The sequence below is a fragment of the Dasypus novemcinctus genome, chromosome 8, assembly GCF_030445035.2.
Source record: "Dasypus novemcinctus isolate mDasNov1 chromosome 8, mDasNov1.1.hap2, whole genome shotgun sequence".
Lineage (NCBI taxonomy): Eukaryota > Metazoa > Chordata > Mammalia > Cingulata > Dasypodidae > Dasypus > Dasypus novemcinctus.
In genome coordinates, this window is record NC_080680.1 from 79,620,527 (window position 1) to 79,646,481 (window position 25,955).

General features: G+C 45.2%; 1 protein-coding gene across 2 annotated transcripts; it reads left to right on the forward strand.

Moving 5' to 3' along the window:
- Positions 1-1,097: 1,097 nt before the first annotated feature.
- On the forward strand, positions 1,098-25,118 carry PHF24 (PHD finger protein 24). Of its 2 annotated transcripts, none has more exons than XM_004483973.5 (8): positions 1,098-1,386; positions 14,333-14,714; positions 15,397-15,582; positions 18,715-18,793; positions 19,103-19,308; positions 19,630-19,790; positions 20,098-20,196; positions 20,530-25,118. In XM_004483973.5, exons 2-8 carry the CDS (start codon positions 14,337-14,339, stop codon positions 20,624-20,626), a joined length of 1,206 nt encoding a protein of 401 aa, XP_004484030.1. In that variant the 5' UTR covers positions 1,098-1,386; positions 14,333-14,336; the 3' UTR covers positions 20,627-25,118. The 2 variants fall into 2 exon arrangements, with proteins under 2 accessions (XP_004484030.1, XP_058158005.1); XM_058302022.1 differs by lacking the exon at positions 1,098-1,386 and adding an exon at positions 1,801-2,053.
- Positions 25,119-25,955: the final 837 nt, after the last annotated feature.

Consider the following 25,955-nt stretch of genomic DNA (forward strand, 5'->3'; position numbering starts at 1 on the left):
AGGCATTTTGGGGACTTTGGAGTTGTCCTAAATGATACTGCAGGGTCAGATGCTGGACATTATATATCCTACCATAACCCACCAAATGTACCAGGGGAGAGTGTGAACTACAGAGTAAACTATTATCCACATGGTGCAGCAGTGCTTCAAAATGTGTTCGCCAAGTGCGATGAGTGTGCCACAGTGATGGGGGAGGTTGTTAGTGTGGTAGAATTGGGGTGGGGGGATGGGAGGTATAAAGGAACCTCATGTTTTTTTAAAATGTAACATTTTTTGTGATGTATGTATCTTCAAAAAAATACAATTTACAAAAATGATGGGGGTAGGGGATGGGTTATATAGGAACCTCATGTTTTTTTTAATGTAACATTCTATGTGATCTATTAACTTTAATAAAACTTTAACAACAACAACAAAAAAAAGTTAGGGGACCCCAGGCTATATGAAAAGCTTAGCCTGCTCTTTAAGGTTAGTTTCACAAGCCAAAGAAGGATACTGATTCCTCAGGATAAGTACTAATTTTAGAACTCCATATATTAAGAGTTAAGCAGCTGCTCTCCTTTCTCAATGCTCCTCTAGAACTTTAACTCTGATGACATGATGCCTAGTGTGGAGACAGTATAGTGTAATGGTTAGGAGACAGTATGCATAATGGGTTTCAGTCTCACCTCCACCACATACTAGTTATGTGACCTAAGGCAAGTTGTTTAACTTCACTGTTTCTCAGTTTCTTCACCAGCAAAATGTAGAAGTTAACAATAAAGTACCTCAGAGGACTGGGTGTGAAAATTAATGACTTAATATATATAAAGTATTTAGAAGAGTACCTGGCACTTTGTTTTTAAAAATGATACCAATATATAGTACTATACTTATTGTATACTCACTGTTGTTAAGTCCCATGATGGTAGGAACAAAATGAACTCCTCTTTGTATCCCCCACAGCACCTAACATAGTGTGTAACAAATACTAGATGCCCAAGGAATGATGAGTTGTAGGTGAGATATAGAAATTGAATTCATGTGAAAATTAAGGCACATAAAAGTGCAATTAATTAATCTCAGCATACAATTTGTATCTCTTCAGTTATTGCTCTATACTTAGTTGTTAGGTGTTTTATGACTTGACACTCCGTTTCTTGCCCTGCTCAGGATCTAGTTTGGTGTAATGCACATTACAGCCTTCGAAACTTCTGGCCTCCTGACAAATTGGCTGCTCCCGGATGAGGCTGTTGCAGCAAAAAGTGGGTTACATTAAGGTATAACTTTGCTGCAGGAAATGGAAGACCAATAATCTAAGAAAACATCGCACTGGGTCGGCTGGGCCAGCAAAGCGCCATTTGAAGGCTCATTTGAACATTGCAGAGGCCGGTGGATACTGCAAAGGTGAGTGCCCTAATGCCAGGGCCGTGGGCCCAGAGAGCTGCCTAGGTGGGCAGCTGGGCCTGGGGGGAGAAGTAAGGCCCTGGTCTAGGCCCCGGAGGAGGCATTCTCACCTCCCCAAGCAGATGCAAGCTGCAGGACCCATCTTCGCCCAGGAGCTGGACAGGAGTTGTGAAGAGGCGCTGCCTCCGGAAGGGCACTGACCTTATCGTGGGGAGCTGGGCTGGCGCAATTCCAGCGCCGCAGTGCTCGGCGCTGGCAAGGGCGCCCATTGACGCCCAGGCGGCAAGCTCCACCGGGCCGGGCGCCGAGCCCCCACCAGGCCGCCGCCCTCCTGCCGTCCCTCGGGGCCTCGCTCCCGCGCGTCGCTCGCCAGCTGAGCCGGGAAGCCCCAGCCAGAGGCGCCGAGGGTGGGGCGGGGCGCGCGCCCACCTGCCCGTGGAGGGCGCCTCGCGCGGGCGCACGCGCCGCAGCCGCTCGGGCCGGGGGGCGGGGAGGGTGGGTGTGCTCGGAGCGCGCGCCGCCGCCTCAGCCTGCTGCGCCGCCCGCGCCGCCAGCTCCCGGCCCTCGGCCCCAGCACGCCGCCCCGCTGAGCGGCCATGGGTGCTGACGGGCGGGTGGCGTAGGGCCCGCCAGCATCGGACCCGCGTCCCGCATCCGGACGGTCCCGGTAAGCGGGGACGGGGGCGGCAGGGACAGAGCAGACTCCCCAAGGGGCGGGTCTGCGGACAGCGGGCTGGCCTCCCGGGACTCTGAGGTGCATGTGTGGGAGCCGCCCCCAAGGTGGTCCCTGTGTAAGTGGATGAACCTCGAGTGTCTGCAGCCTTTGTCTCCTTGGGAGAGGCCTTTGGGGGATGTGGGAGGAGGCCACTCCCATGAGGGCCCCCTGTGTAAATGGCGTCTCCCCAGGGTTCTGTCAGCATTTCCCCCCATGGGGAGCGCCAGTATGGGGGGCACCGCTTCCAGGGGAACCCTATTGTAAGTAGGGGAGCCTCACCGCTGATCTCTGGGGTTCCCTTTATGAAAATCTTTTGGAAACATAGGAGAACCTCAGGGAGCCTGCACAGTCAGAATGGACCCCACAGAGGACCCCCTAAAGGAGGACACTGGACTGTGCCCTAGAACTTCCCAGAAGGAATCTCTGACTGGGGAAAGATATCCTGCCATGGGACCTGGGACCAGGAGTGATTTTCATATGTCTGAAGGGCACTGGCCCAGAGCCCCCTGTATGGCTCAATGTGCCCTCACTTGTGTCTGCCCAACATGGTTAAGAGGTGGCTGCCTTTTGTCCATTGCCCTCCATTAGGATTTCTCTTGCACATGGTAGTCCGGTTGGTTCCAAGCTGGATTTTTGTCAGGCCATATACTAGGGTTTGTTTTTTTTTTAATCTCATATAACCCTTAGGTGAAATTAATTATCCTCTTCAGCACTAGGAACCTCAGACGCAGAGAGATTAAGCAATTTTCGCAAGGTCACAATGCTAGGAATCAGTAAATCCATTTTCTGTTTTATTTTGGAAGAAATATCTAGGAGAAGCAGAAAAAGAATGTATGTTGGTTAAAAAGTTGCATTAATGTGTCCAGCATAGGGCTGTGCAAATATTATGTGCTCAGTAAATGTGATGATTAACCAAATGAATGGGGACAATTTAATGAAGATGAGACTGCTGCAGGAACTGATTTCTACTGAAGCCCCAGGTTTCTGAGTATGGCTTCCTTCATTGGTAGTCTCACTACAGTGATGCCTCCCAGAAGCTCCAGATCTAGAGGTGGGTGGGTCTGGGAGAGGCCTCTGGGTGTGGTCTTTGACCAGGACTTGTTCAGGGAACTACAGGAGGCCTTCAGAGGTTGAAGTGTCCCAGAGGCCACCCTCGCTGCTGCAGAATCCTTGTGGGAGGAAAAAGAAGGCAAGGTCACTCCTAGGAAGCATGATCTATACTATACTTGTGGCTGTCTGAGACCTGCACCAGCAGATGTTGGTGCACAAATAGCACTCAGGAACCTTTTGTCCAACAAAGCCTCAGCATGAGAAGGAGGTTGGTAAAAGTGCCAAGCCAAGGAAGGCTAGCTGGGACTCAGTTATCCAGGAAGTGCAAAGGGTCTGTGTCTGATCCCTCTGCTAAACCTTGTCTTATTCCTTTGCCTCTGGTAGCACTTTCATTCCAGCTGAATCCCAAGCATGCAACTTTGGACCCAAAGATAAAGACCCTGGTTTCTCATTCTCAAAAAAATGAAGTGATGGGAGAGGCCAAGCAATGAAATTCAATACAGAGCCATTTTGACAAAATTTGCCTGTCTTCCTTCTTCCCCTTTTCCACACAGCCAAACCTAATGACATCCTCCTTTAATAGAAGTCACCTCCTTGGCTCCCAGCGTTACTTAGTGAGAAGAGAGACCAAGCTAGTGAGAAAACTGACAAGCTGGTTTATCAATCCTTACTTGTCTTGTTTTGTTGTTGTTGTTGTTTTAACTCAATGATGGCAGCCTAAAGTTTGGGTGTGGTACTTCCTGAACAGCTCATTGTACTTATGAAAAAGGTTTATATTGGTTAAGCACTTCCCCCATTACAAAGTTGTTTATAATCCCTTTTCAGTTCAAACCCCTCTCATCAGCTTAGAAGGCCAAAATAAACAGGGGTATTTTTTTTTAATCAGAAGGAACAACTTGCAAATATGATAGTTGCTCCACATCAGAGATTTGTCATTAGGGTTTTATTCCAAAACTGTTCTTTTCAGTAAGATCTGTTGGTATCACACCCCTTCATGACCCTGGAAATATCACGGAAGGCATTGAGATGCTCCCCAAACCTTGGACCTTGGATATCACCACCTCAATGTCCAGCACTGGGTGAACATTAAGATTACAAAAATCCTAATACTATCTAACTCTTCCCTAATCACAAAATTGTTCTACGATCAAATCATTCCAGAATGAGCAGGATGGCTACCAGGTAGCCCTTAATGGTCTCAAAAAATGTTCTCCAAAGGAAAATAGAAGGGGACAGAATAGCTCATCTCAATTTCTTTTGAGCATACCCAAATATGTCAGGATTTTACTGTCTGGATTTCTCCGTTTTTTTCCTTCACATATTCTCTGACCACATTCTTATGGTTTTCATCCTTCCACATTTGCCATGTTTTTTTTTTTTATAGTGCCTCCTTTTCCTTGAACGTGAATAGCAAGTCCATTTCCTACACTCTTACATTTTTTCCCAGTACACCTGCTCCTCAGTGGATCTTATTCATGCAAATAGTTTCCTTTCTCTTTAGCTGCAGAATCTATTACCTTCCAGTCCTACATGTCTCTCCAGCAGTACTGCTGTTTTTCTGCTATCTTCATTTCCCAAATTTATTTATTCATTTCTGATGGGAATATCATTATTCACATCACCCCTCAATCTTAATGGCCAAGTTCTGACAGAAGTTGCCTGCCAGCTTTGGATCAAGAAATCAAGACCATCAATGTCCAGCTGAGACATGAATCTTTTTCCCATTATAACTCCCTGCCATCCCCTGGCCCCTTTCTAGTAATCCCCTCAGAGACCCACATACATATTCTAAGTGCTACCTACTTGCCAGGCCCTTAGCTAGATAAATATGTGAGTTCCTTGCACTTGAGGAGTTCATATAGAATCACTTTGCATTTCTCTATTTACTTTAAAGAATAAGAAACATTAAAAGGAAAATTACATCTTTACAGAGTTTCTACAGGAATCAATGTAGAGCATGCCTTTTTCCAGTTGTCACTGAAACTCAACTGCTATTCTGTGCCTCCTCTGGCATCCACATTCTTACCTCTCCTGCCATTGCCCTACCAAAATTACTTTTACCCATATGCTTTGAGTGAACTGGACACACTCCTAGCTTCCTATAATTATAATGACAGTTCCTCCATAATTGGAAACATGCTATAATTTACAAAGCCCCTTTATATACATAATTTCTATTTGGCTTTGAGAAATGTTTCATCTCACTGGGGTCTTCTGACTAATACAACTCCACCACCCCTCTCCTCTCCCTCTGCTTCTCCCTCTCCTCATCCCACCCTAACCAGGCTTATGGATCTCCCAGAGGGAAAACCCCAAGTTATTCACTACATCACACCTTACCAACTCTTGGACTGTGGAGAAGTTTCCTGTTGGATCCTCAGGCCAAGGAGTGCATTCATTGATCAGTGCCCAAACTTATTAGGACAGTCCTCTTCCTGGCCTCAGAAAATCTAATAATCTGGGCTATTTTTTTTTTCCTTCCTGAAATCTAAATACATATTCCCTTCTAAACAACTATTTTAAGCATACTATCTCAAACCATTATTTTGGGCTGATGCTAATTCTTATATGAAAGCAGGTTTCCTCACCAATTTCTATCCAGCACCCAGGCTGGCTTCATACCATCTAAACCTTGACTGGGTCCCCATTTAGCTCCATGCTTTGGCATGTGCTTTTACAAAACCCTTCCTGGAATGCCTTTTCTTTCCTTATCCACTGGGATAACTCCCACTCATCTTTCAAAATTTAGCTCAAGCAACACCTTTTTTTTTAATCCTCCTCTTATGCCCCCTACACAGCACATACTCACACTGCAGTCTCACAAGCTGAGTGAGGTTCCATTTGTTCATTCTGCCAACAGTTATTAAGTGCCTGATCTGTGCCTCACACATAGTAGGTTGCACTCAGTAAATGTTTGTAAAATCAACAAACAAGTAAATATTCATAATTAAGTTGTAAAAAGTGTATTAAATGGGGTTGATTCTGTGCATCTGGGACCCAGGGCAGAGAACAGGGTGTGCCTCTCCATCTTGCTGAGAAGCTCTGCTTGCTAAGTGCAGTCCACCAGCCAGTCACCAATGGTGTGATGTTCCTTAACTGCTGCTCTCCTCCTGTGGGACATCAGCACTGTAGCTTTTAATGAAGACTCAGCCCAGGCCCCCAGCCACCAAAGATCATGCCATAATTTTGTTCTTATGTATATTAGAGCTTTGTGGGCTTTCAGTAAATATTAAACAACAACAGGACCTCCCTCATGCCTTATCCCCTTGAGCTGAGGCCAGGAAGACAGTTTTAGCCCTTTTGCAGCTTAGAAAGCCTAAATGAGCCTTGTGCACTTAGGGCGACTATGTCTTCCTTGGCTGACTGAAGCCAGTACTGCTGTTCTGGACAAACAGAGATGAATGGAGGGAGATGAAGAGACACCAAACATATCTCTTTCAGGGTCTATAGAAATGGGAAACTAAAAATAGTCTGTAGGTTACTGCCAGGCAACAGAATCCAAGGAACAGGGTCCAAGAGCAGTGTGGTGAGGCAAAGGCTGTCGAAAGCAAAACAACAGCTAGTCACTGTAGAACATCTGGACCACCTGAAGCCTGAATTTCCTCAAAGACCAGGAGTCCGATGGAGAGCTGTTTATTGGGTAACCAGCAGAGGGTAAGAGAACTCTTTTTGCATAATCACTTTTTTTTCTTTAGGGGGTACCAGAGATGGAACACAGGACCTCATTTGTGAAGCAGGCGCTCAAACACTGAGCTATAGCCCCTCGGCAAGGGGAATCTTCTTGATTTTTACTTGGGTTTCAGGGTTGGTGTTGATATGCACATTGAGCTTAGGGTGTGTGCTTTGCATTCTATGGCTTTTAGTCCCTGGTTCTATTGGTTTCCCATACCCTTTTGGATGGTCACCTCCGTTGTCCTGAGGCTCCAAGACAATCCTTCAGGCAAACACTTCTAGGAGCCATTGCCAATAATCCTTAAACTTTCCACCCTTATATACTGGATGGTGCTCCTGGTAAATTTCTCCAGTTTCAAATCCAGGACAGAGGAGTTTCCCCAGTTAATGCCTTTAAGGCTGCTGGTATGCTGGGGCCCAGGCCATAGTGCCACAGGCCACAGCATACATGAAGGGGACAGTTGACTTTGGTAATGTTGGTCTCTTTTCTTATCATTATTGTTGTGGAAGCTAAAATCCAAAATTCTGTGGTCAGAGAAATCACCGATAGCTACTGTGTGGGTTACCTGTTCTCATCCCTCCTAGCCCTGACTCATCATGGTTCCACCTCTGGGGAAGCAGAGTGGATGTGATGAGCTGGCCACCACTTAGTATCTAGAAGCGAGTTCTGCAGATTTAGTCTGATCAGTCCCTCAGATTCATTCTGAGGAAATGAAAGGGTACTAACACAAACTTTTCATCTTGTCCAGTTATCTCTGCAGCATTCATTCAGAACTCATGCTGTATGGAAGGCAGCGGAAACTGTCTCAAATTTTTCCTCCCTCCTGATTTCAGTGGAAAACTGAGGCTTCCTTTTTTCTACCTCCTCAACTCACTCTCTTTGACTGTTTTTCCCTGCTGCCCTCCCTCTCAGAGCTTTTCTTTGCTTTGTTCCTGCCTAGCAAAGCCTTCCTGTCTACCAGGAGATCACTCTTAATTGCTTTTGAGCCTTTTCTAAACAGCTGCCATTCCTATATCAAGAATCAAATGAAAGCAAGTAAATGTGCTTTACATTTAATGTGCAAGATGAGGCTCCAGCCTATTAGAAGGGATGCTCATCAGGTTCTCCACAACTATGAATCTTTATGGAGAGAGCTTGGGAAGAAAAGCTCCCCAGCTGCGTTCTTTTTCCTTATTTCTCCACCAGCTACTACTGTGGAGCAACCCCCTTGCTCCTTTTACCCCCAACACTTTGTCCTTATAAAGAATCCCACTGCATTGTAAGCAGGTGCTCTGCAGGGTATGGGTGTGTCTTGAACACACACATTGCAGGCTGCCCACATATGTCTTATCTAGACAGGCTTCTCTATGCCCAAAGAAAGATTCTGGTTGTACTGTTACAATTTCCTCCAGTTCATATAGTCAAGACGGCCCTATTCCACTCTTGGTTTCACTGTGGTTTACCACCATCTGGCCCTGCCCCTCCTATTGAGATTGGTTTGTTTTCCCAAGCCTTCTCTAGATACCACAGATTCTTTTGACAGTCATGTCATCCTTGGATCAAGGCCTTTTTATCCCCCTTTTCATTTCTATTAGAGAACAGAAAACCCCAATTCCACCCACTGGCCAAAGAAGTAATCATTATATACAATTTGGGGATCTTTGCAACTTGATTTCCTTTTAACTTACTCTTCCTCGTAGGATTTCTTCCAGCACAAGTGAGGCCAGGTTTTTCTCATCAGACATTTGTTTTTACCCATCACTAATCACTACTGCTTGTTTCTCTGGGAAATTAGAGCTGATTTTGTTAAATTTTCAGTCACCCCAGGGCACATCATGGATATTTGAGCACACTCACTTTTTTAAATTTCTTTTTTAAAAATGTCTTTTATTATATTTTTTAAAGATACATAAATAACACAAAATGTTACAATAAAAAATATAAGAGGTTCCCACATACCCCATTCCCCAGACTTCCCACTCCTCCCACGTCAACTTCTTTCATTAGTGTGATACATTCATTACATTTGATGAGTACATTTTGGAGCATTGCTATGGGTGGGAGGGAGTTCTCCAGGGCATGCATATAGGTTATATAGATATGTTCGGATATTTGTTGGGTACTGACATAGAGGGTAGAGTATCACACGACAACTGAGGGAGTGCTGAATTCCCACTCCAGGAACTCTGCTGCACTCCCCAATAGAGCTGTAACAATTCCCTAAGTACATTCACTTTTAATCAAGGTGTCTTCTGTAAGCAGGTTTGATCCTCTTTGCAGTTAAGCATTAAGGGCTTTAGCTCATCTGTGAAGCTTAATTCTGTTGCATCCTCACAGTTTACTCTCAAAATCTAAACCACTTCAATCCAAAAATCACTTGGGGTCTTGTTTGGATTTAGATGTTTTTCTTTTATGATTCTATTCTATATTTTCTGCCCTTACAGGAATAAAGGGGCCTTGAAAATTAAGCTGTTATAGATAAAAGGAACAGAAGTGCTCCCAGAGCCTGCAGTCAGGGCTGGAATGTGGGTTTGGGTTTTTTTAAATATTTGTCTGTTTGTCTTACTGGTAGATGTCAGCTTCACCCTTCATCGAAATTCCTTTAAAGACAAACTCCCCAAAACCACTGCAGTGAGCTCATTAACAATTGAGATAGCTTAAAGTGATTCTTTTATCCTTACTGAGAATAATGGATTGTAACAGGACTACAGTGTGTTGGGAGGTGCCTGTGGTTAGATTGCTGATGCACTATTAATGAGTCAGTCCACTTACAGAGTAACCCTCCTAATTGGCTGGACTTTGTTCAATAACTTTTATTATGTCATATGAGAAAAGCCAATATAAACCACACACATATCATTGATTTTCCTCCAATGAATCATTCTTGAGAAATGGAATCTTACCTTTACTCCAGGTCTCCAAATAAATGTTCTCAACTTTTTTTCAACCCATGCCCTCTTTCTGATAAATGTAAGCCTTATGATTGTTCACTAAAAATTCTGATATACCTTCTGGGAGGGGACTGCCCTCAACTATTTGAAGAGTTAATACCTTCTGTGTATCCCCAGGAATCAAGACGACAATGTCAAGCTCTGCTGTTTTGTAATCAAAACAAAAAAGTGATAGTTTTTAATATTTGTTTTTCAAACACAATATAATTGATATGCATTTTTTTTTATTCCTCTCCCCTTCCCCCCCCCCCCACCCCGGTTATCTGCTCGTTGCGTCTATGTGCTGCATCTTCTTTGTCCGCTTCTGTTGTTGTCTATGTGCTGCATCTTCTTTGTCCGCTTCTGTTGTTGTGAGCGGCACGGAAATCTGTGTTTCTTTTTGTCGCATCATCTTGTTGTGTCAGCTCTCCGTGTGTGTGGTGCCATTCCTGGGCAGGCTGCACTTTCTTTCGCACTGGGCCGCTCTCCTTACGGGGCGCACTCCTTGCGGCTGGGGCTCCCCTACACTGGGGACACCTCCTTACAGGGCGCACTCCTTGCGCGCATCAGCACTGCACATGGGCCGGCTCCACATGGGTCAGGGAGGCCCGGGATTTGAACTGCAGACCGCCCATGTGGTAGACAGACGCCCTAACCACTGGGCCAAGTCCGCCGCCTGATATGCATTTTCAATCCATTCAGTTCTCACCCTCTTCCTGGAGTTTCTGATATATACCTCCCACTTCACCTTACCCCATCCCCACCTCCAGGATCTAGCCAATTCACCATTTTGAAAATCATTGCTCTAGTCTTTGTGTTCTGTTGCATTCAAGCATATTGCTTTCTCTATATATATATATTTTATTGCATGAATATCACAAGTTATTCAGTAACTCCCCTGTTAAGGTTGTTCCCACCATTTTGGCACTGCAGTGCTCCAATGAATATTCTTTTTCATATGCCCACAGGTCAAAGCTTCTTGTATAGAATAGGGTTTTTCTTCAGTCAGAGGTATATTAGTAGCTGTCCATTTCTGCTAGCCCTTCCAACCACACAGACTGTCAAGACAAGCTTGTGAAAACTGTTAATCTTTCATCACTCTTGTCAAGGGCAAAGCTTACCTTATACACCTTATCTCTTAGAGATAACCCTCTTTAAGTCAAAAGAAAAAAGTGTAATTCTTCAATCAAAATTTTTAAATGATCCTAAGGCTGTGTTTTTCAAATTGCAGGTCCAGATCCATTAATAGGTCATAAAATCGTTTTAGAGCGTCACTATCAGGATTGTTTTAGGGAAATAGGATAGAGAGGATATCCTATATACAGAAATACTAGGGAGTATCACATGTGGCAAATATAGGATTGTTCCACAAAACTGTTTGTTCAGTTACAAATCTGTAAACACAGGTATGTGTGAACAGGGTCACGACATAAATTATATTTACTATGGGTCACAGTAAAAAACTTTGAAAAACGTACCATAAAAGATTTCTGAGGAAAACACTGGGCCTTGGAATCATCACTGGTCATACATAAGGTATGCAGGGAAAGGTTGTCAGTTTTGCATTTTCCCTCTTGTCATGTCTGTTCCTCTCACTGTAAGTAGGAGGCTTGCTTTCCCACCTAACTGTATCTGAGCAGGGCGTGGGGACTGTACGTCCAACCTTGTACTTCAAGAACCTGCTGCATCAACAGCCTCAGCCAAAAGTTTCACATACACACTCCCTTTTCTTCCCCTCCCTCCCAAGGCTGGATACCCTCATTAGGTCACATGCACTTTAAAAGAATTTGGAAGATAACATTAGCATTCCAAACATTTATATGCTCTGAAACAAACTCATTAACAGAGAAACTGAAGCCCAAAGCAGTAAAGCAGAGTATTCTGGGTCAAATAACAACAGGTCCAGAACTAAAACAAGTCACTAGATGTCAGCCCTGGGATCTTATTATTATATAATTAATGTGTAATGTAGGAAAATTGGAAAATACAAATTAACAAAAAAAAGAAAAACACATATACACAATTCTTTCTTACAATAATGAGAACATGAACATTTTTGTAACCTACTTTTTTCAGTATATGCTCTTATATTTTGATTATCTTTCCACATTAATAAATATATTTCCACCCCAATGTTTTTCATGTTGTTTAGTCTTCCATCATACCATAATTTAACCATTTTTCTATTGCCTGATATTTGTTTCTAACCAGGAGGAAAAAAGGAGTTTTTAAAACACAAATTATTAATTGCCCACTGAGTCATACAATCTTAAATGATTTTCTACATTTGCATTATAAAACTTTCCTCAGTAAGTGCCCTGTGCCACCTCCCTGTAAAATTATTCAAAGTAAATATCCCTAGTCATATATTTTAATTTTATAAACAAAAAGATGAGGTGGGAGGGTACAAATTTGCACCACTGTGGAGGATACAAGCAGTGTTTCTGACCCCAAAAGTATATCAGAAACAGACATTCTTGGTTGGTGTTTTCACCAAGAAGAGGAAAGAAGATTGGGGCAGTCATCAGATAATATGTGTATAAAGGCTTTGTAAGAAAGCAAAGAGTCTATTCCACACTTAATTAACTAATTGGAAAATATTAAGCATTTGTTCTGTGTCAGGCACATTGGTGATATTAGAGCTAGATACCATGCAGGTCAGAAACAGCCTAGTAGAAGAAACAGGCATTTATCAGATAACCATAATATTGCATGTGAACTGACATTAGTGCTTTAAGCCAAAAGCATGGTGCTGTGAGAGCTCGGCCTGGCCTGGGGAGTCAGCAGTGACTTCCCTGAGGAAGGATACCTGAGCTGAGCTCTGACAGATGAGGCACTAATCAGGTGGGGAGGAATGTTGAAAGGTCCCAAAAAGAGAGGGAGCATAGCAAATAGACTGTAAGAGGGCAGTGTGGCTAGAACACAGAGGGAAGAAGGTAGCCAGGCTGAGTCAGACAATGCAAGGCCTTATAGGTGATGGTGAAGAGGTTGATTTGAGGAGGCATTATCCCGATTGCTGTGGGAAGCCATAGAAAAGTTTTAGGCAGGGGATAACAGGACAAATGAATGTCCCAGAGCATCTTTAATTCAATATGTACAAAATCCAATTTAATTGAACCCTCTTCCTTATTTCCCCATTTCTGTAAATAGCACTATCATTCTTCAAGTTAGTCCATTTAGAACAGCCCTTTCTCCCAGTACTCTTGATCCAATCAGTTATCAATTTATTCCTAAATTTCTCTAATACTATTTCCATGGTATCAGTATACCCAGTCAGTATCATTCCCACTGCCACCAATTTATTTGAAGCCTTCTACCTTTTGCCTGGACTATTACAGTAACCTAATTGGCCCTACCTCTCTTCCTAACCACTGTCTGGAAACTGAGGAAAACTTCCTACCCATCCTTCAAGATCCAGTTTGACTCCCAGTAGTGTGGTCTCACCTTCCTTTAGGCACTGACTCTTCTTTGAATTCTGATATTAAGCAGTTTGAGTGTTGAGGCTCTGTCTTTCCTGCTTTCTGTTCTCTTATGAGTCGTTAGTGACTTGCACATAGTACTATTCAATAAACTTTGATTAGAATAGATTGAAGGTGAGGCAAAATTGGACTCTCTGTTCCACTTTACTCAGAACAAGCATATCCCAACTGAGTTCCACTAAGGCCCTTTAGGCTAGGCTAGCAGATGAGGTTTGCAGTGTGCTTTGTCATACCCTCACTTTCCAATGATGCATACTCATACTGCAGAGCAAGGGTAGGTATTATGTTACTTTTTAACCTGTAAAAGATATGAACTTTCTTAAACAGTTTCAAAAATCGAAGCAAAAAATGTGGAAATAACATTAGTGAAGCCTTAGAAGTTACAGGAAGTACTTCGAACTCATAATAGGCCAGTTATCTGTGACAGACAAACAGACCCGCAAATAGACATTGCTACTAATTATAAGGATAAAGGCGTGTCTGTGACCTTTACCACATGAAAAGAGGTGGCAGAGCTTCCTGACTATGTAATTCAGGAGTCCTCTAAAAAAGTAAGAATTCATTCACTCTGACTTTCAAAGTAGGCATTCAATGAGGATTGTCTCTGGATGGATTTTACACAGCATTTGTTGAAGGAGCTTTCCTTCAATCAGAGGGGTTGAAATGTGCTGCTACAAGCTTGGTTTAAGCCTTAGGCTCCAAAGTCTCTATTGAAAAGTAACAGAGGCCTGGGCCCCCTAGTCCAATGGCTTTAGGAAGGAAGACAGAGATAGCCTTTGAAATTTGTAGAGGCCTTTACTGTTTACTAAAGCACTGTTAATTTAAGCCCATTACCTAAGTTATTATCATTACAGCCCTGTGAAGTGGGCTGGGAAGACAGCCCTCATTTCATAGATGGGAAAACCAAAGTCACAGGGCCAATAAGAACTAGAATCAAAGTCTTCCGACTCCTTAACAAGGGTTCTCCCCATTCTACCAAGCTACCGAGTTCCAGAAGAGGGAGAAATGATTTGATAGCACTTGCCACTTAGGTAAATGGTCTTGATACTTATTGGTCTGACATGCTCAGCCACTGGCTGAGCCTGTGCCCCTCTGCTTTTTTTTTCCTCTTTGGTCACAGAGTCATGGGGGTCTTGATGTCCAAGCGACAGACAGTGGAGCAGGTGCAGAAGGTGAGCCTGGCTGTGTCCGCATTCAAGGATGGGCTGCGGGACAGGCCTTCCATCAGACGCTCAGGTGAACCACCTGGGTCCCAGTGTGGCACTGTAGAGGGCTCTGTTCAAGAGGTGCAGGAGGAGAAAGAAACAGAGGCAGGCACCTCAGTGCTCCAGGAGGAAAGCAGTGTCAATCGTGCAGCCTGGGAGCGGCTCCGAGACGGGCGTGGTGTGGAGCCTGAGGAGTTTGACCAGACCAATCGTTTCACACCCCCTGCCTTCATCCGCCCCACCCGGAAGCTGGATGATGACAAGCCTCCAGATATCCTCTTGGAGCCCAGAGAGCCTGTGAGTGCCCAAATAGGGCAGGGTCCTCAAGTCTTTGACCTTCTGGGGATCAGGAAGCAGGACAGGGAGACCTGAGAATAGTTGAGGTGATACTCAGAATCAGAATGACTGAGCTGAGTCCAGAATAGTCTTTGAATTTCTTCTACAAAAATAAAAACATTAGTTACATCCTGAGGTAGTCTTAGTGAAAGGCTTGGGGCAGTGGGTGATGAGAAATGACATGGCAGGTCCTCTGCCAACACTCCCACCCAGGGGTTCTCAACCATGAAGAGTACCACCTCCTGTTGGGAGCATTTGGAAATTTGGGAGGAGATAGTTTGGGGAGATCACAGGACTTGGGGTGCTCCTGGTATTTGGTGCCAGGAAAACCAGGGATAGTAAATGTCCTACAATGTCTGGGGTGATCCCTCACAACAAGAATTGTTCTTTCCAAAATGCCAGTAGCAACCCTCTTTAGGAACATGGTCACAAAAGCCTGAGCAACCAGAAAACCCTCCTGGTTCTAGTCCGCCAGAGAGAAAGCTCTGTAGCTTTAACACTGGCTCAGTAGAAACTGTTCCTATAGGCTGCTCCAGTGAGATTCAGCCTCATGCATGCTTGTGGGAAGCGCTATTCTTGGGGCTATTGGATCCTGCTGCCTGTGCTTACACATGCCCATTCACTCCTGCCATCTTTTCCCCAGGTTGTCAACGATGAGATGTGTGATGTCTGTGAGGTCTGGACCGCTGAGAGCCTCTTCCCATGCAGGGTCTGCACCAGAGTTTTCCATGATGGCTGCCTGCGCCGCATGGGCTATATCCAGGGAGACAGTGCGGTGGAAGTGACCGAGATGGCCCACACGGAAACAGGCTGGAGCTGCCACTACTGTGTGAGCCTGGACTGCAAGAACAAGGGGCTGCAGCTCAGCAGGGGACTTCGTACTTTTCCTGAAGGCCCAGTCTTAAAACACATGTGGCCTAATAGTAGATACAAAGCTCCTAGAAGTAGAACAGGAAACCTGAGCACTATTGACATTTTCGGCCAGATAATTCTTTGTTGTGGGAAATGTACACATTGCAGAATATTTAGCAGCATCCCTGGCCTCTACCTGCTAGATGCCAGTAGCACACCACCCCCAATTGTAACAATCAAAAATATCTTCCAACATTACCAAATGTGTCTCAGCGGACAAAATCATCCTGGTTGAGAACCTCTGAGGTAGAGGATTGAAGGGATAGGATGAAGCCTAATTACTCAAAAGTAATTCCGCATGGAGTAGTGCTTTCTCTAATAGTCTGTAATTGTCATTCATTGTTTTCATCTAAGAAGATGAACCCAAAATCCTCCCAGCTTACTTCCAAAATGGATAGATTCTATCAAAGGAAAACTTCTTAGTCCTGAGATCCTGGCTTGGCCTACCAGTTGACTCTAAAGAACATTATTCTTTATCTCTGAAATGTGCATTAAATAACAAAGATTTATTGATTCAGAACTTTACAAATGATGCATAAATGCCTTCCAACTTTTCATGAAGGACGGAGGCAAAGGTTTTCACTGAAAGCCAGATTTATGCCCATCTGTCACCCCACCTGAATGGAGTTCAGAGTCTTGCCTTCCCAATCTGTTGTCCTGCAGATATCTTCAGTATCACTTATTTCAAAGTCAGGAGCATCTGCTGACCCTCCTCTTCTTTATACTGCCTAGAAGAGGGCAAAGATGTGCCACTTTCTAACAAGTAAATCTCTCTATGGCTTGTCCATAAGATGATGTATTTCTACCACTTAAACACCTTTTCCCCAACTGAAGTATCCAACAGCAGACCCTGCTGTACAGATGATTTCTAGTACCAGTTACCACCCCTCTGAATGCAGCCTTTTTACTTACAGCCACTCTTCTTTGAGGTGTTCTGCTGGTGTGGAACTGGATTGAAAGTGTCTCTTTCTTAAACCCCTGGGAATGCACTGCTTCCTTCCCAACTTTCTTTCACAATCCTACCATAATTACAACCACTCACCACAAGGCTTTTTAAAGAGGCTTCTTATAAGCTTCTCCCCTTTCCTTCCTTCCCTTCACAGCCAGGGAAAGGCTTATCTCAAAGGACCTTCTTATTTCTCTGAGATTCCTCAGGCTACTGTGATTGGGCTTCTGCACCCATCATTCTGTTGAACTATGTCTTCCTAAGATCACCAGTGGCTTCCGAATTGTCAAGTCCAATGACTTTTCTCAGTCATCTTGTTACTTGACCTCTCTAAAGTATTTGGCACTTCCTTATCCACCCTCTTTTTTTAGAGTTTGAATATTCTGATTGTGAGAATTATTATACAAAATGTAGAAATTAGAGAAAAGAAAATCAATAAAATTCCACCACACTTGTGTAATCATTGTTAACATTGCCCTCTCCATTGTGAAACCTTCTCTACTAATTATCCTCCTGCCTTTTTCTCTGACTATTCTTTCTCAATGCCTTTGTTAGTTTCTGTCCTAGTCCCAAAAGCGGATGCTTCCCAAGATTTTATTGCTAACGCTTTCCTTATCACTGTACATTCTCTCTCTGGATGACTTCACACACTCCAGTAGCTTCAGCTACCATTTCAATACTAACAACTCCAAAACATACAGACCTATATTTCTTGTCTCTTGGACTTGTCCATCTTGATGTCTCACAGGTACCTCATACCCAAACTGCCCCAAAATGAACTCCTCATCTTTCTCTCAAAACCTGCCATTCCTCCATTCCTTCTCTCTGATCATCCCCCCAGTTACCAATCCCAACTCATTTCTCTCCCTTATCCCTCACAACCAGTAAGTCAATAGATGCTATTGATTCTCTCCCCTAATACTGCTCAATTTTCTACCCTCTTCTCCATTACCATATCTTAGTTTAGCCACTTATCTTTTCTTTCCTGTTCTATTGCCACAGCCACCTAATTGCTCTCCATGCCTCCAGGCTTCGCCCCTCTAATCCATTCTCCACACAGCAGCCAACAATCTGACCATGGCACTCTGTACTTCAAAACCCTATGGTAACTCTCTTTTGCCCTCAGAATAATGGCCCAATTTGAGGGGCTCACAAAAGGGCCCTTGAGGCTCTTTACAAACAGATTTCCACCTACCTCTCTATTTTTTATCATCCCTTCCCACACACCCATACACATGCTACACACAAACCATACTGAACTTCTTGCAGGGTTATTAAACATGAATGTGGTGTCTAGCATATATTAGGTATTTAATAAGTATTTATTAAAAGAATTATTTGAATTATTTATGAAACCCACAAATGAATGTTTAGAAAATATCTGTTTTTGCTCTTTGCTGGTATTTTTAGGAAAAAATTAACCATTTACCAGACAGAATCCTTGAGAATATAAAGACTTTGTGGTAATGTTAACAAAGTAACATATCAGTGCTCTTTGGAATTAAAATTTCTATAGTGCAACAAAATACTCATTTGACTTTAGGAACTTTGTCATGATAGCATCTTTCTCAAAACCTGTTCTGGAGTTATTTAAAGTGATACAACCCACTGGGAGCAGAGCTAGAATTAAACTATGTTTTTGTTGTTGTTTGTTTTTTAACTAAAAACTCTTTGATCACAATCTGACACAGAAGCCAAATACATAAAATGGATACAAATGGAGCTGTTCAGGTTGTGGAGAGTGGGGTTCACAACCCTGCCCACTCACCAGCCCCCTGCTCCCTTGCAACAACTTCCTAAGACACTTCCAAGGAATCCCTAGGGGATCTCAAAGGATACTTTGAAAACCATTATTTTAGTAAAAGAGATTCATGGCTAGAGTCAAGGTAACTGGGCTCTGGGCTGGGCAACTCTGACCAAGTACTTTCCCCTCTCTGTGGCCTCAATCTCCTTGATTGTGAATCAAGATTATGATTGAGATGTTGGGATGAGATGATCTCAGAATTGCGTTCCATTGAAATATTATTTCCATCCCTCTTGATCCTTGTCCTCCCTCACCTACTAGCCTACATGGCCACTGACTCGGCTCTTCCTTTTTCTCAGGACAACCTCAACTTACTGCTCACTGAGGAAGAAATGTACAGCCTCATGGAGACATTTCAGCAGTGTAAAGTCATCCCTGGTGAGGCTGGAGGGTGCTGCTGTGATGGGAGAGGGACCGGGCAGATTTTTCCTTCACACTTTTTAGAATGAGCCATGAAAGCAATAGTCTGGAACTTGGAGGGTAGAGGATAAATGGGTCCCTGTTCCCAAGTTGTTGGCCAACAGAGGCACCCATCCTAGCAACAGCCTGAGTTACCCTGACTATGGGAGACAAAGACTTGACAAGAGGTATGAACACGGGGCACTGGAGGGTTCCCTGGAGGTGAGTGGAGATACCTCAGGGGCTAAGAAAAGGGTGGGCATAACCAGCAGGGGTGCCTCCCCACAGATTGCTCTCTGACACTGGAGGATTTCCTACGCTACCGCCACCAAGCAGCAAAGCGAGGGGACAGTGGCAGGACACTGAGTGAGGAGCAAGAGGAGCAGGCAGCCCACCAGTTTGCAGCCCTGGATCCTGAACATCGAGGCCACATAGAGTGGCCGGACTTTTTGTACCATGAGTCCCTCCTACTTCTGCAGCAATTGCGTCCCCAGGTGAGGGCCAGTTGGAGTGGGTGGATATGGGATGCTGAGTGACAGAGACCTGGGAAGTATGCCAGGCAGGTTGGGGTAGCACTGGAGCCAATACTAGGAATGTACTCAAGTTCTATCCAGTGCCCTGACTGGGGAAACTGGCCAAGGAGGAGTGATTTGCACTGCACCCCCCTGTAAATATTGGTGAAAGGTTCTGGGCAACTTCAAAGGGAGGCCCCATTTACAGTAGCAAAGGCAGTCATGGAGATAGGATTCTCTATGGCTTGACAATTTACAAAACATTTTTACTTCCTAGACCTTAACTTATCTCTTCTTTCCCAGAACTCTCTGTTGAGGCTTCTGACAGTCAAGGAGCGGGAACGAGCTCGAGCCATCTTCCTGGCCCGGGGCAGTGGGAACACTATCAGTGAGGCAGAGTGCCGCCAAGCCCAGCACTCCTGGTTCTGCAAACGCCTCTCCAAGGCACCTTCCTGCAGCATCAGGTCTGCTCCCTGCCAATCCCTGCCCTCACTTGCCCTACCCTCCTCCCTTTTCCATGCCAAATGATTCTTTGAATAAAAGGTACCTTCCCTCTTCTGCCAACAATCAAGAAAGGGTCCTCCTGTACATTAGACAGAAGGCAGTGATTTCTATTGGCCAGGGCACAGGACAGTCAATGCTCCAAACTCTGAGTCAACCCCCATTGGAAAAGCCTGGATGTGCACATCTAGAGCAATGGATTCACCAAAGTTTGGAGGAGCCAGGTCTTTCACTCTCCCATTCCTAACTACATGTCTTTGTGCCCAACAGCATCAGCCACGTGGGTCCCATAGCAGATAGCAGTCCAGCCAGCAGCATCAGCAGAAAGAGCCATGACAAGGCCCTGCTACCCACAGAGCAGGAGTCCAGGTGAGTGGGACCTCCTCACCTGGCTGTCTGCACCCCCCTCACCCTTCCCAATATACACAGACAAGTAAGAAAGACCATTTCCCACTGCCAGCCCCCAAATATCCTGCACCCACTCCAGAAACCAAGCCCCAAGAGTGCACATTTGAACCCCAGATCCCTCAGGCCACCAGCTGGCCTGTAGGCTTGGTAGCAAAGCCAGCCATGGCCATCTCACATGAGCAAGCACTGCCCTGAACTCTGCCCAGCCCAAGCCATGCTGCAAATGGGATTGGGCCTCATGAATTTAAGGTTCTGCAACCAGTCTCACAAACCTCTGTTCTGCTTCCACTTCAGATTTGTGGAGTGGCCCACCTTCCTGCAGGAGAATGTCATCTACATCTTGGCTGCTCGCCCCAACAGCTCAGCCATTCACCTGAAACCCCCAGGATAGCAGAGTGCAGAGAAGCTCAGCTTGGGGAGAGCAGTGTTTTCTCCCCTCCTTTCCTTTCTCCCGTTCCTCCACCAACTCCTGGCACTGAGACTCATGGGAATGGGGCACTGCCAGCATCTTCATTCGTTACTAAGCTTTATGGCACCAAAGTCACCCGTTCCCCTCACAATAGAGGCAGTAAATGCACTGCCACAGGGAGTAGCCCTGAGAGCTGTGGCAGCATCCACTCCTGGGCTACAGGCCTTGAGGGACCCGTTGCTTGCCCTCACATCATAGCTGGCATCACAGACTAGACTTACCACCACATGTATATATGCACGCACACACACACGCACACACACACACACGCACCTTGCTGTAAATGCCTTTAGCAACCAGTTCTTTTTGTTTGAAAGGGAACCAAAGACCCTTTGTGAAGCCCATGGTATAAATGAGGGGGTTTCTACTCTCCTCTTCTGTTGCCCAGTTCTGATTTCTAATAGAAACCTGTTGGCCAAGTTAGGAGGCATATCAGACTCATCTGCCCTCCTGGAGATGTTGACATACTCCTACCCCCACTGAAAATTCCTTTTGTGGTGAGCCACTATAGGTGTACATTATATCTCTCAGGTGTGTTGGGTTTTGAAACTTGTTGGAAACCATCACTGCAGTTCAGCCCACTATTTACTTCAATTCTAATTCCTAGTGACAGAGAAGGCAGCTAGCCTTTGGAGTACTAATTAGAAAAGAAGGAGGCAGCTTCTCCTAGCAACCCAGAATTCTAGGAAACTCTCAGCCAGGTCAGCCAAGGTCAAAAGTTTTTAGTGTAATAGTCAAATTCCAGGGAGAGCCCTTCCCACCCCTTTTGCAGATAAGGCTCCTAGCCTTATTGGAGCAGCTGTGCTGATAGGCGATACAGCCCTCTGTGTTAGATGCTGCCACAGAGACCCAAAGCCTGAACTCCAATGAGGACAAGGTCTGGATGGATGAGGCAAGAAGAGGGCTCGTGTCCTTCCATCTACTCCAGCTGAACTCAACCTTAGACCTCAAAAAGACTTAAACCACATATAATTTTGTGGAGTCCAGAACCAGCCTCTTCCACAGTTCAAGAGCAGCTCCACAGAAGCACTGAGCAAGGACATTCCTTTCAACCATCCTGACAATGAGGACAGGAGGCTAAAGCTAAGAAGAGAATTTGCATCTGAGCTCTCCCAAGCAGAGAAAGGCCCAGGAAAGTCTCACAGAAGAAGAAGGTTTTCCCTTCTTCCCATCACTGAGACATGGCCTGAGTTGCTGCTGTTCCTCACAGCTCATTGCATGTCCTTCCCAACCAGGACAGGACCTGGGCCTGGGAATGGGAGGACTTTGGGGCAAACAGAGGCTGCCACAAAGGCATGAAGCCTGGTCTCCATTCCCCAGCTCCCCTTCCTAGTTTCTTGTCAGGTTCTCAAGTCAGTGTATGTAATGGGTCAGCCCTGGCCCTGTGGTCCAAGGTCTGGGTTTCTGTTTACAACCTGACGACTTAAGTATCCCCAGATCTGACCACCAAGAGTCACTGAAGGGCGTTGAGCTCGGTCATACAGAAGCTAAAACATCAGCATTGCTTGAGGTACTTTATTTTACTAAATTGGATGCTTATAGAAGAAGGAGCATACAGCCCTGCATTGAGATGCTCAGAGAAAGGGGAGAGCCACAGATAGGGCATGGTGAGAGAGCTCTATAGTCTCCTATAGAAACTGCCTGACCTAGTAGTATGGTGGTAAACTTCCGGGATTGGACTCAGAAGAGCGGTCTGGGTTCATGTGTATGGCCCTGCACATCTCAAAACCTACATTTTTTTTTCTAAATACTCCTCAGCCATATTCCCAGGGCTGATGAGTAGGTAGGGCCATTATTCTGTCCAGCCAAAAAATAAACCACATGACTTTTGGGCCCAAGGACTGCATCAGAAGCAGCCAGGCATGGGGTTTTGCACTGAGAACATAAAAACACATTAAGTACAGGGGCTTTTACTCTCCTGGTGAATCACCCTGTATGCTAATGGTGTTTGGCTTCTTGACCTCACGGACAAGGCATTTTGAGAAGAGACAAACTCTGGGCTTTAAGAGATGAACAGTTTTTTTCTCCTGCCTCCTATCAGTCACAGGGACTTGAACCTGCACAGATCAAGGTGACGCTTACCTCTATAGGACTTCTGTCTCTAGCTTTTTATGGGTGAGAGGAAAGAGCCAGATCAGGCTGGCTGCATTCCAGGGCTTGGCAAAGCAGGCTCCAGAGCCCTTCCACCAAGGGATCAGACCCATTTGGGATCCCTCCTCCCCATATTCCAGGACAGCAAACTCCCTTGGTGCAGCTCTGCTACAGAGGGCCCAAAGGACACTTCCTCTAGCAAAAAATATAGAGTTCCCAGCCCACAAGAGTCCTATGAAGCACAAAAGCACAGAGGAGCAACCGGCCTTTTTTCCATAGGCATCTAGCACTTTACCAAAGGAGAGGTTCCATTGCTAAGGTTGCAGAAGCCCCGAACCAATCCCACCGTCCAGAATCTCCTCCCTTTGCAGTGTCCTAGTCCATAGGGCCCCTGTGCAGTATGTTTGAAGATGTTCAGACTTTACCCCTAGTGAGGCTCATTCCCTTTCCTCTTTCAGCCCTTCCATTGTGTGGCTGTCTGCAATTCTGCCATGTAGAAAAATTAGTGTCTGACTCTAACAAGGATATGAGAAAATGTTTTGATCTTTTCTTCTTGGCTACCCCAAAATGAGACCACTGCTTTTCCTAAGCACCAGTTACCTGACCCCCAGCCAAGGGAAGCTTGGGTTACATATATGCTCCTGTGAAGACCACTTGTTCTCAGCTTGATTTATACTCAGAAGTCTTCCCCATGCTCAGATTTAAGTAAAGGGACAGCTAGATGGGGGTGAAGCAGCAGGTAGAGAGGATCAGCTGAGGGAGTGGCTGTCACTATGTAACCTCTCCAGATCTGCTCCTTGTCTTCCTCTCCTGAGGCCAGCCTTCCCAAACAGCTGCAGGCTCTTAACTTTTGAGCAATGGGTCCCTTTGGTATCCTAGGGATGTAGCAACCCGTTCACTCCTAGATACTGATTCAACTCTCAAGTGCTTTTTTCCCTTTGAGGGCAGCCACAGCAGAAGCCATGAGGACTGTCTCTTCCTGTCCCTAGCCAAAGTGACTGGGGCTGGCAGGGCAGACAGTGGCCTTTCTGGCCCTGGTGCTTCATATGGGATGCCACTTTGGCTTTTGTGTGAATGGTCAAATCTGGAGGTTCCCCCATTCCTGCAACCAATATGAGAAGCACAGAAACAAATTACCGGGGAAGAGGGCAAGAGGGCAAGAGGGCACCTCTATGGGGATGAGCCCCAGGTTTATACCCGGGCCTCTTAGACTGCCAGAAGCACAACCTTAACCACTGCAGGTATCACAGCTTCAGCCAGGAAGCCCTAGAGCCAAGAGGAAAGAAAGCTCAGCAGAAGCCATCCAGCAGGACCCAGGCTAGCTATGACCATCCCAGAGCAAATGGGAACCTCCAGCCAGGACTAAACTGGTAGCAGGCTCTAATGTCCTGCAAAATGTGCCCTTCAAACCAGCAAAGTAAAGGCAAATATGTACTTGTCATCAAAAGATAGAGCATCCTTGAAGCAGGAATTTCAGGACATCATGGCAGCACCTGTTATCATAGCTCCTTTCAATCCCTTATTTACTATGGATAAAAAATAGCTGCTGCTTTCTCCTTGCCACTTAGTTTGGATTTGCCCAGTTATCAGGCTGCAGCTCAAACAGCCATCTTCTTGAGTGGGGGGTATGAATGCATAAAATGTATTCCTGGCAGCTCAGCCCTGGAGTAAGGTAGGACTGGGCATTTTCCCCACTGTTGCTTTCCTGATGCTATTGCTATTAGCAACCTTGAAAGGAAAAGAAAACAAATCACAGAATTTCCATGAAACCCTGCTAGTGCTAAGGAAAAGCCAAAGCCTAGGGAATCCCAACTCTTCTTCTCTCTGGGCCATGTGCCCCAATGAAACAGAGGATGGAGAGGGTGTCAGGAATGGTTTGTGCCAGTGGCTAAGATGCCCAATTATGTTCCAATTTGTAGAGAAATGTAGTGGCATGACCACAGATGAGAACATCAATTAGGTAGCAAGTCTTTTCCACATCCATGGTTAAATGAAGGCCTTCAAGCTTGGCTTCCAGCTATTAAGAGATGGCCTATGGCCTATGGTCTCACTCTCAACCCAAAACAGGCTTGTGAGGGGGGCTCCAACAGTACTTGAGCAGCAATGGAGGATTCAGAACCCTCTTGTCCCCCATGCCCTTCCCATATGCTTTTCTGAGGACAGTAACTCAACAGTAAAGCTGAGGGAATGTCCCCAAGCCCTGCCTTCCCATCACTGCTGCATGCTCCTCCCCATGGTCCAGCCTTCACAAGTACTGCAGAAGAAGCTGATGCTCCCAGAGGCTGGGCATAGTGGAAATCATAATAAAGAGATTGTGATGCTGTTTCAGCTTCTGTTTCCTGTTTTGGGAACCTGCCAAGTTTCTGTATGATTTCCCATCCTTGGCCCATCCTGAGTATGAGTAAAGATGGGCAGATGGAGACCCTAGGAAGGACACAATGCACTGTGGCTTTCTAAGGCTTTCCCAGTCCCAACCTTCCCAAGAAATAAGTGATGGGAGGGGTTTCCACCAAAGATTCAGAGGGGAAATGGAGGGAAACTGAAAAAAGAGCCAGAGTTCTTGCAAAATGAAGAGGTAAGACCTCAGAGCCTGTCTGCTTTGTATCGCCCCCCTCCCCACCAACGACCAATTTTAGATACTTCTCTCTTCCCAGTCCCTGCTGAGCCATAAAGTAGGGAAGCTAGTTGGCTGTGTTTGCTCCTGGTTCTATACCCTCCCTGGCCTCAGTTTCCTCCCCATTTTTCCAAATTGATTTATGTGATATAATAGAGTTTGTACAACTAAAGCGTGGGTAAGCATTTGGAGGACAATGGAATTCTCATTCGTTCCGTTCATATAGTGAGCATACAGCTGGTTCCTGTAGGTAGGAAAGCATCTCAAGGCTGTGGATCAGGTAGATGCTCTGCCTCCAAAACCACAGGGGTTTCAAAACTCAAATAATTGCTAATATTTTTTTTAACACTTCTATCCACTGGGCAGTTCTAAGTGCTCTGCATAAAGTAATTCATCTAACTAATCTTCAAAATAACCTATGAGGTTTATATTACAGATGAGAAAAGTGAGGAACAGAGAGGGTAAATAGGTTTCTCAGGGTCATACAGTCACATAGCTAGGAAGAGGGGAAACCAGGAAGTCTGGTTTCAAAGTCCTTTTTCTTAG

Bases quoted from the DNA above. Each gene is read 5' to 3' on its own strand.
- PHF24 (XM_004483973.5), top strand. From the start codon at position 14,337: ATGGGGGTCTTGATGTCCAAGCGACAGACAGTGGAGCAGGTGCAGAAG. The intron at 15,583-18,714 runs GTGAGCCTGGAC...CCTTTTTCTCAG, and splicing joins GCTGGAGCTGCCACTACTGT to GACAACCTCAACTTACTGCT. The intron at 18,794-19,102 runs GTGAGGCTGGAG...GCCTCCCCACAG, and splicing joins GCAGTGTAAAGTCATCCCTG to ATTGCTCTCTGACACTGGAG.